A 16,706-nucleotide genomic window follows, 5' to 3' on the forward strand; every position below is an offset into this window, starting at 1 on the left:
CAGACCTAAAAGTTAGTAAAGACATCGTTAAAATAGTCCAAGTGACTACAGTGGCTCAATCTTAAGTTTATCAAGCGACGATAATACTTTTTGTGTGCAAAAACAAACAAAAATAACTTTATTTCAACTATTCATTTCCTTCTCTATGGGCCTCTAGTCAGTTAACGTAGTGTGATTGCTTAGAGCTATGTAAACGTAGGCTCACTATTGGCCAACGCTGGTCATGTGTGGAATGCGTGTGACGTACAACAACAGAAGCTATTACGCTAGTGAACTGACTCGAGGCCCACAGCGAAGGAAATTAATAGTTGAAATAAAGTCGTTATTTTTGTTTTTTTGCGCACAAAAAGTATTCTCGTTGTTTGATAAACTTAGGATTGAGCCACTGTAGTCACTTGGACTATTTTAACATTGTCTTTAATAACTTTTCGGGGAACAAGTGTCAATCCCTTAAGAAGCCTATGGAGGAGTCATCCAGCTCTCAGATTTAATAAAAAATATCTTAATTCGTGTTTCGAAGATGAACGAAGGTCTTACGGGGTTGGAACAACATGAGGGTGAGTAAATACTGACAGAATTTTCATTTTTTGGTGAACTATCCCTTTAAGCAAGGCAGTAACCATGTCTTGAACTTAGGGGGGGACAAAGGTATTTTTTTATGTTTTTTTTTTTTTGGTGGGGGGGAATTGCTTTTTGTTTAAAGAAATTAAATAATTAATAAGGATTAAAAGGGATTTAAGGGAATAAGAAATAGAAATGGTAAAAGAAGTTCTAGGTCTAATTATAGCCCATATAGTTGTGAAGTAATCCATTTAAACTCTTTGCAAATAATATTTTATTTAAAAATATGCATATATTCACTCTTGTTCCCCTTCGTCAGTCACTACGAGTAAGTCTAGACTGACGAATGGGGATCGCTTGCGAGACCTATCTACTTTGATTGAAACTAAACGAGCCAATGCACATTGGCATGCGATAATTGCACCAGCTGCTGTGCATCGCAGCGCGAGCATATAATGAGCAGCAGGTGCCTCGCATCCTTGTTTTTTCGCTTCGGAGCCAGATGGTGTATGCTGTTCCTGTCTCCTGCAAAGATCTACTGAGTGTCTTCGAGTCTCTGCCAAGAAGAATCTCTGGTTCGTGGTGTTGGTGTGATGGCGCTGACAGCGAGGGTCGCGATCTCTCTGCATCTACTCTTCAGAGCATAAACAGCTGTTTTCACAGCTTTGTTGGTTCGGTGGGCGTGACGATTAAGAGTGAGTGCTAACACTAGGTTGCATTCCTGGTGTGTAGCCGCGGCTATCTCCCTGTGCGCTTCAGCACATCAGAGCACTTCTAAAAGAGCTAACACAATCTATCGCCGTCTTATTCAAGATGTCATTCAGATCGTGTGTTTCTGGATGCGGCCAATGTTTGACTCCGGCTGACGGGCATGATCGCTGTATCACCTGCTTGGGGCATATGGCATCCACAGCCGTAATAACGCCGCTCTGATTGCATCATATGAGACCGCTTCAGCACTGGCTTTACGGCCGAGTCCGGAGATGGGAATGGGATAGCGGCACGTACCGGGTGCACGTCACCCCGCACACCCTGTGGTCGGACCCTTCGTTTCTACGGGCAGGTGTTCCCCTAGTGTCCAGGTGTCCAGTGTCCAGGCATAATGTGCATAATGCAGGAAATGGGCTACAGGTGCCGCATTCCCCAGGTCAAGCCTCTTTTGAACCAGAAACAGTGGCAGAAGCGCCTGAGAAGCAGCAGAGAAGCAGCACTGGACTGTTGCTCAGTGGTCCAAAGTACTTTTTTCGGATGAAAGCAAATTTTGCATGTCATTCGGAAATCAAGGTGCCAGAGTCTGGAGGAAGACTCGGGAGAAGGAAATGCCAAAATGCCTGAAGTCCAGTGTCAAGTACCCACAGTCAGTGATGGTCTGGGGTGCCATGTCAGCTGCTGGTGTTGGTCCACTGTGTTTTATCAAGGGCAGGGTCAATGCAGCTAGCTATCAGGAGATTTTGGAGCACTTCATGCTTCCATCTGCTGAAAAGCTTTATGGAGATGAAGATTTCATTTTTCAGCACGACCTGGCACCTGCTCACAGTGCCAAAACCACTGGTAAATGGTTTACTGACCATGGTATTACTGTGCTCAATTGGCCTGCCAACTCTCCTGACCTGAACCCCGTAGAGAATCTGTGGGATATTGTGAAGAGAAAGTTGAGAGACGCAAGACCCAACACTCTGGATGAGCTTAAAGGGTTAGTTCACCCAAAAATGAAAATTATGTCATTTAATGACTCACCCTCATGTCGCTCCAAGCCCGTAAGACCTCCGTTTATCTTCAGAACACAGTTTAAGATATTTTAGGTTTAGTCCGAGAGCTTTCTGTCCCTCCATTGAAAATGTATGAACGGTATACTGTCCTTGTCCAGGAAGGAAATAAAGACATCATCAAAGTAATCCATGTGACATCAGTGGGTTAGTTAGAATGTTTTGAAGCATCGGAAATACATTTTGTTCCAAAAATAACCAAAACTACGACTTTATTCAGCATTGTATTGTCTTCCGGTTCTGTTTGGGATCCGCGCTCACGAGTCCGCAGTGACGCTGATGACGTAAGACGCTGCTGACGTGTATCTGGTGCGTCCGGGTTCAAATAAATATGGCTGGGCAAAAAAATGCAGGTGGAAATCCTTAGATATGTTTGTGAAGATTGTTTTGTTTCCAGCGTGCGTCTCCCTCAGACTGTAAACGAAGCTCGGGCGCACCAAACACGTCAGCAGCGTCTTACGTCAGCAGCGTCACTGAACGCGGATCCTCAACAGAACCAGAAGACAATACAATGCTGAATAAAGTCGTAGTTTTGGTTATTTTTGGACCAAAATGTATTTCCGATGCTTCAAAACATTCTAACTAACCCACTGATGTCACATGGACTACTTTGATGATGTCTTTATTTTCTTTCTGGACAAGGACAGTATACCGTTCATACATTTTCAATGGAGGGACAGAAAGCTCTCGGACTAAATCTAAAATATCTTAAACTGTGTTCTGAAGATGAACGGAGGTCTTACGGGCTTGGAGCGACATGAGGGTGAGTCATTAATGACATCATTTTCATTTTTGGGTGAACTAACCCTTTAAGGCTGCTATCGAAGCATCCTGGGCCTCCATAACACCTCAGCAGTGCCACAGGCTGATTGCCTCCATGCCACGCCGCATTGAAGCAGTCATTTCTGCAAAAGGATTCCCGACCAAGTATTGAGTGCATAACTGAACATAATTATTTGAAGGTTGACTTTTTTTGTATTAAAAACACTTCTTTTATTGGTCAGATGAAATATGCTAATTTTTTGAGATAAGAATTTTGGGTTTTCATGAGCTGTATGCCAAAATCATCAGTATTAAAACGATAAAAGACCTGAAATATTTCAGTTGGTGTGCAATGAATCTAAAATATATGAAAGTTTAATTTTTATCATTACATTATGGAAAATAATGAACTTTATCACAATATGTTAATTTTTTGAGAAGGACCTATATATATATATATATATATATATATATGTATATATAATTGTAAATAAACAAGAAAATACTATGGTAAACCAAGGTACCATAGAATACTATAGTAAATAAGTTTGGGGTGGGCGGTATGATGCAGTGTTAATTTTAGCAGCCATTTTTGATTTAGTCTTAGTCTTCATCTTTAGACGAAAATGCTTATTGGTCTTAGTCACAATTTAGTCATTTTGTCTTTCATAGTTTTAGTCTAGTTTTAGTTTATGAAAAGTCTTTTACATTTTTTGTCAACTTTACGACATTACTTTTAGTCAAACTAATATATTAATAATTTAACAACCATATTTCAGTTATTTTAACGTTTTAAAGCTAACAAGTTTTGTTTTGAGAGATTTTTTTTTTATAATGAATGGCACTTGATTTAAAATTTTGCAATAATAATTCAGTGCATACATGTGTTGCTTAGCTGTTTAAATTCTGTTCAAAAAGTCTGGCTGTTATGAAGTCAAAAGCCATTAAACAGCAATGTTGAATAAGTTAATATAATGCACTATAAGACAAATACAAAATAAAACATTACACGGAATAACTTTACACATTATCCAATCCAATAAACAGCCGCATATGGTGTTATAAATACAAACCGAGTGGCATTTGCTGAATTATTATGAGCAGAGGAGTGTGAAAATTATAGCCACAAAGCCTATTAGTCCAATGTATTAGAGGAAAGATAATCATAATAAGCACAAGTGCTTAAGGCGGTCAGTTCTTTGTTTTTTGCCAGGGGAATAAAAGCTAATTTTGAATGTGGTGGATTGAGTTATTCTGAGACAGAATCTCCTGTTGGAGCCAATTGGGGTGGACAGATTATGATCTAGGTGGATTGAATCTGGCAGTGTGAGGGATTTGGATGTGACAATGGCTGGCAGAGATTTATTCAATGTATGGGAAGGTCAGAGCACACAATTTTTGCTGCTGTTCAAATTGACCCTTGAGTGGCCTGCCTTCCACTCTTGCACTTTTGTGCTGCAATAACAGACAGTGATAACACAGACAAAAGATAAAGTGATAAAGCTGCACATTCATTTACTCATCACACTGCACATGGTCTGCAAGGATTTCAAAGAGCGGATGTGCATCTGTCGCCTTTATCAGGTTGTTTCAGGTAAATTCATCTGAGACCTTTAGTGTTGAGCTTTCTTTCATTTCCCAGTTTCCCAGTGGTGTTCCTTGAGAATTTCTCCAGGAAGGCTGTCATGTAAATCAATGTCAATAAAAGACTGTAGTAGGTCAAGTGACTATATACATTTACTATATATATATATATATATATATATATATATATATATATATATATATATATACATATATATATATATAGTCAAGATCTTGGATTGACAATGCAAGAGTCAAGCACTCTGTAAAGTCTCCTACTGCACATCCCAAAGACTTTAAATGAATTTAAGGACTCTGAACTCTGGACTTTCACAATTTGACCCTGGTGATTCTTGGCTTGTCATCCTGAAATATGGCCATAATGTGTCTTCCTACATGGTTGTTTAAGAAATAAGAAGCTACACACTCTATCAAATAGGGTTGAAAGAATTTTTCCAAAATATATAGGCCTAACATGCTAGAAACATAATGATCACTGTATGAATGATCCAATCATAGACTCTTATGAATTTGCCTATTCAAATCCATACATCAACTTTTTTTTGGTCAGCAGTGTTTGTGTGTGTGTGTGTGTGTGTGTGTGTGTGTTTACTAATAATTGAATGTAAGTATATTTAAATTGAATTTTAATTTGATCACTTAAAGTGTTAAGTTCATTTTGACTCAATTTCTTAACGCAGACTCACTTGTCTCGTCTTAGAGACCATCACTGCAAATGCTACTTTTGCTATTTACATTTCTGTTCATGCCGTCCTGTTCATGCTTTAGTTCCAGTGACACTCGGGGCAAAGTTGTCGCTGACAGTTCTGTTGATGTGTTCATGCAGTGGTTAAACTAGTTTTCTTGCTATTATCAGCAAATGAAATGATAATGACATTATGGCTTGTAGTCGTAAGTGAAATGTTGAGAACATCTTGTGGTTGATATGTAGGTCTGTGTTAATGAAGTTATATTGGCCATTGTCATGACTGGTCTTCTATCACTTCTGTCAGGAAATCAGTGTGCATTTGTCTTTTCAATTGAGTTATGTACAAACACTAATATAATTGTCACCTATAGGGATTCAGAAGTGTGCGGGACAGGAAGATTTTGTTTTCTTCTAGTCAATTGGTGTGATTTACAAACTGGATGGTGTTTTAGTCACTCGAGGGGACGTGCAGTTAATGTGAGAGTTCACCAGTCTTTTAAGACTAAGTGCCACAGAGCAGTAATGATTTAAGACAGGATACCTCAGCTTTTCTGATTCCCATCGCTTTGGTGGCCATTTCGAAGCTGAGTGGTTTTAAAAAAGAGAGATGGAGATTAAACAGGACTCAGCTGTTCTGAGCTCAGTGAATCCCGGAAGCCTTGTGCATTTTTCAACCTCTGGTGCCCATATTTCCCTCACCAGATTGGCTTATCTCATTACTGGATCTAGGGCTACACTACCCGGGACATGGCAACAACACTTATATGTCCTAGTCTAGGTCTGGACGAAATATATATTGTATATTTAAGGAAGATTGTAAATATTGCATTGTTGTTAATGTGCGTTTTTTGGCCATTAACCCTCTGGGGTCTGAGGTGTTTTCTGGGTTCTGGAGGTGTTCTGACATGCTCTGACATTTGTGCTTATTTCTGTTACTTGTGATATTTTCATGGCTAAAGTCTGATTACACTGTATTCAGCACAAACTCTGCTACAATAATATGTCAGCAGCATGTATGTAAAGGTTTGTAGTAGGGATGTGAATTTCTGCCAAAAATGGCATTCGAAAATCTAGGAGCAAAAGTCGATTATCGTTCAAAAAAAAAAAAAAAAAAAAAAAACCCACACTCACAATGACAGAAAGGGAGGCCAATTTCATCTTTAGAGATTTGTCATCAAACAAACTGTTTATTAATTGAACAAGTAACATGTTTTCGTTGTTTTTTAACATAGTTAACATAGAAGAAAAAAACAATAAGCACGACAGTCCGTTTTTGCATCGGCAAACCAGATGCTCGTTAGATAAAAAAATAATGTCATATGTCATAATGATATTATGCGGACCTGCCTTGTTACTGCAATAGCCTACTTTTTAAATAAATTTGTTTCAATCAAAACTATTCGTGTGATGCCACTGCGCAATACACACACATTACCCCGCGGGATGGCGGGTGTTCATTTCATAAACTATGGACAATGGTAGCTTATTTAATGTAGCCTATAAATTATCATGTTCAAAAAACGGATAATGTCATCATACTTGTAGCAGTGCTATCATCGCGTAATAATCTGTTTGGTTGTAAAATGTATTACCTGAATGAAATGATCTCTAATGTAGCGTCCTATGGAATCATTCATTCACAGACATCATACGAAGATGTTCAACTAGATCTTCATCGCTGGCAAAAATAAGATGCATTTGGAGATTTGCTTTCTCTAGACTATACTGTAGGCCCACGGCCACTTCATCCAACGCTCTTGATGTTCTTAATTCTTCCTGTTACGACTCCGAGTGTGAATTGAAAGCGCATCAGAGGATTCAGTGCGTGCAGGAAACTGAACAGACCATTCAAACTGATTCGCGAACCAATTTAGACAGATCTGTTTGATGAAGTCTTTGAACAGAATCGACTCAAAAGAGTGATTAATTTGTGAATTGAGCATCGCTCATGCCCATAAAAAAGATGCAGCGCGCTTGGAATAAACGATGCCTTTAACAGCATGTATTGCATTAAAATAAAGTAACGAGAGGAACGTCGCCCCAACGTAAGGAAGTAAATGTAGCCTACTTTGTAGACGGTTACTACCACAGACAGTAAAAGGTTACTACCCAACTCTGTTGGGCGCAGAGTTAACGGTCAGGGTGCTCTTCTTCTGTTGTTTGTTTACACTAATTAAAACACTGGTATCCTATTGCGCAGTAGGGGGTTTCATTCATGTAAGTGACACCTTGTGTCCCCGACAGGAAAATACCCTGCTGCGCGATATGTGACAGTTGGCGCGCATTCAATTATGACACATTGGAATTGCGCGAAAATATAACGATATTCGAAAAAGTCATTTTATGATCGAATTTCGAACGCAGTTCGACTATTCGACTATTCGAAGATCACGACTCATCCCTACAGGGCTCTCAAGTTTTATCAAAAGTTTAGAGTGAGATTTAGGGGAGGAGCCACCCAAATATATGCAGCAGCGGTCCCTCAACCCAACCAAATTCGCTTCAATTTTTGCTAGCAGTTCAATTTTGCCTATTGTTCATAATTGACCAGCACAAATGGAAATTATAACAATTGTTAAATCTGATAAAAAAAACAAATTCATCCAAATAAAATAAATAGTTATATTTAAAAAATACAAATTTATTGAAAAATAAAAATAAATTTGACCCCAAACAAGCCAGCTGAACATCAGTGCTCAATGTACATAACATTGTGTCATAACAACTTGCCCTGAGCATGTATGTCAAGACCCAAACCGGTCACCTTTACAGGGGTCATCGGATGCCCATTTTCCACAAGTTGGTATGATTCTTTTGGGTCTTCATGTAAAGTTTGTAACATACTTTGGTTAAAATTTCTCAATGGTTGTGCAAAACAACACCCTTTTTACCTCTTAAAAAACAGCTCTGTTCACAGTGACCCGTTTCGGTGCATATGTCTCTTTAAATGATAATGAGCAACAACTTTTTGGCTTTTTGAGGATAAAAAAAAACGTGAATGGATTTTTTTCATTGCATGGTGATTGTGTCCACACACTGCAAAGACACATTTATTCCATATAAAAGTGTATTTTGCATCCGATGACCCCTTTAAAAGCAGTTGGAGAGTTTTTGAATGCATCAAAAATAATTTAGCACGAATTTGGCTATACTCCTCAACATCAGCTCTCACTGTCTTTGATCACAGCCAAGAGATATTGTCCAGGAGTCGTAAAATCAAAATGCAAAAAAAATAAAAAAATAAATGAAGATGTCCGCAAACCGCATTAATCAGATCTTGCTCTTTCAACTTCCACTCCGTGTGTGCGCGTGTCTAGTAACGAACGAGCTTGCAGCGGGAACACATAATTTACCCGGAAACAACTAATTCTAATTTCTGATTGGCTGGTAGCTAGCATTTAACTCTGTATAACTCGAGACAGATGCTATGAACTCGGCAGAGAACTTCCCTCTGTTTGCCTTCCGTCCATTAATTGTATAGTGAGACAAGTTCCCTTACTCCTCAGCGTGAGAAATACACGGTGTGGCGTGTGAGCGTGTGAACGGGTTGAAATGCGTGTGTCTCACGCCCAATGAGACTTGAGAGCCCTGTCCCTAGTTTGTAGTTTTGAGATAATGACGTTTATGCGTGGTTTGTGAAAAAATAAATTCTCATTGAAATAAGGTCATGAAACCCATACTGATTATTTCTTCTCAAGACTTTTGAATATTGTATCACAAAGCCTAGAATATTTGCTACAAAACTATGTGAAATCATCCTGCGTACTCATTCAGATAAAACAATATATTGATTTAAAATTTGTAAGACATGTTTTGTGTGAGAAAGCTTTATGCGAGTAGACGTGAATCATCATAAATATTGATGAGTTTAACAACTGAGAAATACAAAGACCCTCCCATAGTGGCCCTATCAGGTGTTATCAGGCCCTATCATTATGAGGACCCTTGCACAAAAAATGAGGAGAGATTTAAAAAAGAATGGCTTTTTGATTGTTTGGATTTATTTACAACACAACATAATCCAAAGATACACAACAAAGGACAAAAAAAGCACATTATTGAACACATTGATCTAAAGACAGAGACTTGAACAGTCACATAACTTTGTGCCATTCCTGAAACATAGTACATACCTGTCATTTCCAAGGTTTTTGATTTTTCATTTTACCATGTTCATGTACAAAAACTCATGTGAATGTTGAAGTCAGTAGGACTCATCCAGTGGCATCTGGTCCCTGTAAAAAAAAAAAAGGAAACAACTGTGAACAAGCTGATATCAAAATAAACTATAGGCTGCACGATTTTGGGAATACATTTTAGAATTTTCTGGTTGAAATTGCGATTTAAAATGTACAAAATACACACACACACACACACACACACACACACACACACACACACACACACACACACACACACACACACACACACACACACACACACACACACACACACACACACACACACACACACACACACACTGACACACACACTGACACACCTGGTGTTCATTTTATGTGTGTAGGGCTGCATAAAATAACAATAACAATAGCCTATAGCAGGCGGCCTATAAATCGTTAAAAATTAACACTTCAGAAACACTACTCTAGAGAAAAATATATGGATCACATGTTACCTCAAATGTTTCCATTCGTTATGACGTTATGAAATGAGATTGGAGTAAAAACATGAAGCCTATTGTTTGGCGTGTTTTGCTTTTCAAATGCACAGCAGCGTGACTGACTCAAACTCAGCGTGTGCAGAGAACATTTACTGAAGCGATCGAGCCACTCCAAACTATGAAACATTATTGTTACCACATATCTACGTTTGAGCAGATATGCACAAACACAGTATTTAAAGTTAAACACTGGTCTAAACATTATAATATTCACCATATTAGAGTAAACACTCATATAAGATACTTTTATATCATGCTGTGTTTTATTATCCTCGTGTCGTGTACATGTATATAAACTTAGCATTAGGCTTCATGTTCTCATCTCAATCTCATTTCATAACGTACATTTTAATCTGGCACCAGTTTGACTAGTTGCTACAATGTAAAGTTTATATAACAATAATATTATGAGTGGATGTCTTATCTTAAAAATCTTTCTCATCTTAAAATCGCGTTGTTCTAATTTTTCTGAGGTAAATCCAAGGTGCACGGCACAACACAGTCTACCAAACTCAAAGTAAAGCAAAGGAGTATGTTACCGATGTCTCTGATTCTTTGTTTTGAGGTGATGAGGGCGTTTTCAGGTTTACGTTCCTTCACATTGATATTTGCATGTCAATCGCTCTTGCACGTGTGGGTGTGGTCAAGTTAGAGTTAATTAGGACGCGCTTGAGAAACTATACATGTCATTGCTTTCATACGGATTACTTAAACAGAGAAGATTTGTTTTTTATATAATTGACATCATTTAAAAACAAAGATTCCAAGCTTTGTAAAGACATACCTTTCAAGTCAGTCTGACAAACATTCGCTGAGTTACAGATCATTTTCTGTCGCGTTTCAGAATGAACTTCACATTTAGAGAGATGGCAGAACACGCATCGTTTATTTTCTTTATTTTACGAAAAACACATCATTTTGTTTTTATTATGAGTGATTAATAAAATAAGACATTTAACAGTTTTGAATGATGTATAACACTTATATGTAAGATAAAACATTTTATGAGTATTTTGAGTCTCTTTTACACTGACAAGAAAAGAATCGACGTGGCCACCGACCCCAGGGGGTTAAAGGGGTCATATGATGCGATTTCTAGTTTTCCTTTTTTTTGTGTGTGTTTGTGTGTGTGTTATGTAACTGTTCGTGCATGTATAAGATCTGCAGAGTTACAAAGCAAACCCAAAGAGATATTCTTTGTAAAAGTTAAGGCTCAGCCATGCCTTCCTTAAATGCTTCGTTCAAACACGCCCCCATAAATCTAGGTCAGTCTGTGGGGGCAGAGTTTCATAACAGCGCCCAAATGTATATGAAAGAAGGCGTAATTTTTATTCTCGCTGTATTATTGTTGCCGCCAGCGTCCAATGTCGTGGAGACGCTGTGTTTTTCGTTGCAAAAGCCAAACTACTTTGTTTGGTCTTCCAAAAGAGGACACAATTAGAAAACAGTGGTTAGGCTTTATTTACAACACTGTTCCAGAACAGTACAACCAAAATATTCGCCTGTGTGCTGCGCATTTTTCGTAGGACTGTTTCCAGAACCTGGGAGAGTACAAGGCCGGCTGTGCACAAAGGCTGATTCTAAAAAGTGGGGCAATTCCATCTTTGCAAGTACATTCTGGCACTTCTGACTGTCAGACACAACCTGTAAGTATATTTTTATATTTTAAGAATTTGCTACTGACTATTCAAACGCGAGTTTTGAGCAGTATAGAGTAGCACTTGTATGTCGTTTCTACGATCACAAATGCAGATATGGTTTTATGTTTACATAGTGTTCTCACCCCCGTATCGTGGCGCGACGTGTAAAAAGACAGTAGAAATAAAACCTTACCAACCTGATATGTTCTGGTCCAGTCGCGCTGACAAAGTTGTTCGATCAGCTTGGTCATCTGGATCAGATTCGGGCTCGAATTGATAAGGTAGTATCGACATTATTACCTGTCATTATTGCTCTGGGAGCTGATGTTCCAAACATGGTAAGGGACATGACATTTCCGTCACACGCTTAAGGTATTCGGGCCAATCATAATGCACTGGATCGCTGGCCAATCAGAGCACACTGCACTTTTCAGAACAAGGAGCTTTGTAAAAATCGACGCGTTTCAGAAAGGCGGGGCATAGAGGAGAAACAATAATGTACGGTATGTGTAAAATAATGACTTTTTTTTAACCTAAAACCACATAAAGACATTTCATTAAACCAAATACGCAAAATAATGTTATTTTTAGAACTATCATATGACCCCTTACATTTTCCTAAAGATTGTGTCATTACTCCATTTGTCGTGACTTTTGAGTTTGAGATGCATTCTCACTCAAAAAATATGCACAAAAGTCACTCTGTGGTATTTTTCATAAATGAAAATGTAAAAACATATGTAGGTAAATATCACTTTTATAGTGTTAAATTAATTAAGTGTTATATTATATTATAATTGTTATATTATTACTAATCATATAAAAAGAAAATTAATCATCTTTTTTGTTAATAGTGTAAGAATATTGTGAGAAAACATGACTTGATTATTTATTATTTATTAATTTTATTTATTTTTAAACCGTTTTAATTAATATATTTTCAATCTAATTGACTGCAGTTGCTCCTTGATGCAAATGGTGGTTCCTCTGATTGAAAAAAATAAAATCTTATACATATTCATAGAAAATACATAAATATTGAGGTATAGGGCCTATGTTTTGTAGAGCAGAAACCAGAAATCCAACTCCATTGGATCCACAAAAAATTTAAAACCTTGTAATTCAATCGTGAATGTAGTGCCGTACACAGTTTGTGGGGTGTTATTGCTATGGTGCTCTAGGTTGGCGCAAGTGATATGATGTCACGAGAGGGCGACAATAAAGCACCAGTGGGTTGTATGCATGTATAATGTTGCTTAAAAGAAAGTAAAGAATCACATCTATACAGTTCGAATCCAGTCATTATTCAAAAGACGCTAGCGTTTGGACAGTCTCTGCTTGTTTGCAATGTAGGGTTAAATAAAGAACTGGTTGATTGAATATGTACAGCATTTTCTTTACTCAAGAAACAATATATAAATAAAAAGGCTAATGTTTTATGTATTTGAGGAGTGAAGAAGAGAGTCTTAGTCTAGCATTTGTCATCGAGTCATAGCCAATACTGTCTGAAATAGCCTGTGCGTTGCACCTTGTCTTTAATAACATGAGATTTTGGCCAAAATTACAGAAAAAAAACTGAGAGCCCACATAACTACAGTAAACTTTATTACTAGTAAGTTAATTAAAAACATAATGCAATACACTTACTGCCTCAGAAACTGCCAAAAGTTACGATATATAGAATACTTTCAAGTATTGGTAGAAAAATATTGAAATATAATTGTTTTAGCTTAATCACCCAGTCCTTTCCCTGTCCTCGTTTGTACTTTTTTGGTTCGTTTTAAAGTATTGTGCAGAATGTGATCTTTCATTCTGTTTCACTGGTTGTTGACTTGCATATGATGTAATTTTATCGTGTGAACAAAAACGATTGATACAGTATTTGATGTATTATGTGCACAAAGGCCAACATATGTTCCCTTTCAAGGGAACTCGAGCTGCGTTTGAGACGCGATGGGAACGCTCTGCGTGACTACGTCGTGAAGCACGTGTAAAATCAGTCCAATGGAAGCCCACTACGACATAGGTGACGTCATAGACCAGGAAACTATATAGCAGCCCTGAAATCAGACCGCGACAGCTTCTGTACCTTCAGCAAGCGCTCTCTGTATATCTGTCCTTGTCTATTTATTGTTGTCTGTCAAGCCCAATCTATCATTATTATGGCGAGCAAGCAAGATTATAGACGGTGTGTTGTTCCCTGCCCTCGTTATATTACGGGTGGGGACACACATCAGCTTTGTGTTGCTTGTTTGGGAGTGGAGCATGCCCAGTCAGTCCTCGAGGGGGCTGATTGTGAGAATTGTATGAGTCTATCTATGAAGACGCTCCGCTCTCGCCGATCGTTCTTTGAGGAGAATGGTTCGGTTCGCGCTACCCGCGTGGGTCCCGCTGTTGCCTAGACACGGCGGCGACTCGCATTTTGGGGTTCGCAAACGGATCTGACAGCGTGGGTTGGGACGGGCTCCGCCCTATCTTAGCTTTCACCTGCAGATCCAGTGTGCTGCGATTTCCAGTTCCGAGGAATTGGTATCGTTAGTGTTTTGTTAAGAAAAAGTGAACAAAACAAATAAAAGTATTAAGAAAAAGGCAGATGTTTGATTTTTCAATAAACGGGCAGCTCATAACTCTGTTGAGTAAAGATGAGTTTTTTTAAAGGAGGTTTTTCTAATGCTGTTGCTAGTTAAATATTTACTGGACAGCTGAACATTATGAGAGTGAAAATAAAAAGAGTTTATTAAAAAAATAAAAAAAAATAAAAAGAGTTTATTAGATGAAATGTATCTAAAAAAACAGGAAAACTCTGTATCTCAGCCTCCTCGTCGGGGACTACTGGTTTTTCCCTATCTCCACACTGAGGTGTCGAGATCATGGAATAAACCGGTTTCTATTTTATGTGTTTAATACCCAAACGTCTTAACTAGAGTAATGTTATGGGTATTAAGTATCATGGTATGAAAGTGCCTTGGATTATAGAGACGCTTGCGAGCTTTCTCTCTCCCGAGTCGGCGTCATCATTTTTAACCCCGACGTTACCCACCAGCCATCTTTAATAATAAATAAATTTTATGAGGCAGTACTGGTGGGTAAAGTATTTAAGGACATAGATGAATGTGAGGATGTCAGCATTGACTCTATTCGAGAATATATTCGAGAATATATATATATATATATATATATATATATATATATATATATATATATATATATATTTATATGTATACGTTTTTCTGATATAAAAATAAAGAAAAAGAAAGATAAAAATGTCTGTTCTTCTGGACGCTTCGCTTTCAAGAAAACTAAACCTTTCAGCGGCGTTCCAGAGGTTTCTTCCTCACCAATCTATGTTCCTTAAACTGGCATAGAGTGCAAAGAAGAAGACCTGATGCTGAGGATATCAGGCTTCTAAGGGTGGTCCCCTCCGGGGTAGGGACGGTTTTGAGAAATCGTTTCTCCTCGGCTCCCACTGGGGTGCGACTCTCTGAGGAGGGTCGCAGCGCTGCCAGTTCGGGTGTTCCCTGCCGGTTCGCCGCTTCAGGGCGCCGAGGTGTCAGCGTCCCTGTGCAATCCTCCGAGGAGGGTTGTAGAACGGTCGGTTCGGTTGTTCCCTGCCGGTTCGCCGCTTCAGGGCACCGAAATGATTGTTCAAGCAAATCCAGAGGCCAGTCTCGAGAGACTGGTTCCCCTTATCTGAATTTCTGGCAGCGTGGAAACTTCTGCCAAATATTTCTCTATGGGTCCTGCACATAATAGAAAAGGGTTACAGCGGTTCTCGTCCGCCCAGATTTCAGGGGGTCCTCCCTACGGTAGTGGACTCACAGCAGGCTCTGTTTATGGAGCAGGAAGTGCTTACACTCAAACAGATTGTATCACAGATTCAGTCCGAGGACTGGTTTGTCACAATAGACTTGAAGGACGCGTACTTCCAAGTATCTATTCATCACAGGAAGTTCCTGAGGTTCGCTTTAAAAATGGGGCGAATCATACCAGTATCGGGTTCTTCCATTTGGCCTAGGTTTATCACCCCGCACCTTTACAAAATGCGTGGATGCAGCTCTGGCTCCTTTGAGATTCCAGGGCATTCGCGTATTGTATTATATCGACGATTGGTTGATCCTAGCTCAATTTGAGCATATGGCAGTTCGGCATCGAGATGTCGTTCTGTCTCATTTAAAGATGTTGGGGTTGCCACTCAACGCCAGAAGAGTGTGATCCTCCCAGCTCAGAGGACCACTTTTCTAGGTGTAATATGGGTTTATCTAGGCCAGTCACTCACTGTGAAACAGTTTCAGACTGTGGGTCTCATGTCAGCTGCGTTCAACGTAATGACTTTTGGCCTTCTGTACATGAGACCCCTGCAGTGGTGGCTCAGGACCAAGGGGTTTTCTCCGAGGGGAAATCCGTTTTCACATGATCAAGGTCACGCGGCTATGCCTACGTGCCTCGGTCATGTGGATGAACCTTGGTTCCTCGCCCAGGCCCAGTGTTGGGGGTTTCTTGTCGACGCATTATGCTATCGACGGATGCTTCCCTCACAAGTCGGAAGTGATCATAAGTGGTCGCTCGGCGGAGGGTCCGGACAACACACTGACGATCTCGTAAATCAGAGCAGATATCCTGTTGAGGCAGGGGCTGAGGCCCGGGGAATGGAGACTTCAACCCGTGGTGGTGGAGCTCCTATGGGAAAACTTTGGTCAAGCTCAGGTCGATCTTTTCGCTATGGTTTTCCCTCACATATCCAGCTCCTCTCGGACTGGACGCTATGGTGCAGGTGTGGCCGAGGCTGCACCTGTACACATTCCCCCCGTTATCAATGCTCCCGGGAGTTCTGCTGGGGTGCGACTCTCTGAGGAGGGTCGCAGCGCTGCCACTTCGGTTGTTCCCTGCCGGTTCGCCGCTTCAGGGCGCCGAGGTGTCAGCGTCCCCGTGCAATCCTCTGAGGAGGGTTGTAGAACGGTCAGTTCGGTTGTTCCCTGCCGGTTCGCCGCTTCAGGGCGCCGAAA

At 39.6% G+C, this 16,706-nt stretch overlaps 1 protein-coding gene across 5 annotated transcripts in view; it reads left to right on the plus strand.

Annotated features, from left to right (window-relative positions):
• The window catches only part of fibcd1a (fibrinogen C domain containing 1a), a 148,363-nt gene that overhangs the window by 25,345 nt on the left and 106,312 nt on the right, over positions 1 to 16,706 (plus strand). For 2 of the 5 annotated variants that reach the window (XM_077224222.1, XM_077224221.1), the window contains one exon: positions 11,590 to 11,709. The exons of the other annotated variants lie outside the window; for them this stretch is intronic. In XM_077224222.1, the coding sequence (XP_077080337.1) occupies positions 11,590 to 11,709 (120 nt within the window). The remainder of the gene's footprint in view (positions 1 to 11,589; positions 11,710 to 16,706) is intronic. 5 annotated transcript variants of the gene reach the window in all.

The sequence above is a fragment of the Siphateles boraxobius genome, unplaced genomic scaffold, assembly GCF_051911475.1.
Source record: "Siphateles boraxobius isolate OS27281-9 unplaced genomic scaffold, OSU_SipBor_1 9, whole genome shotgun sequence".
NCBI classification, from domain to species: Eukaryota; Metazoa; Chordata; class Actinopteri; order Cypriniformes; family Leuciscidae; genus Siphateles; species Siphateles boraxobius.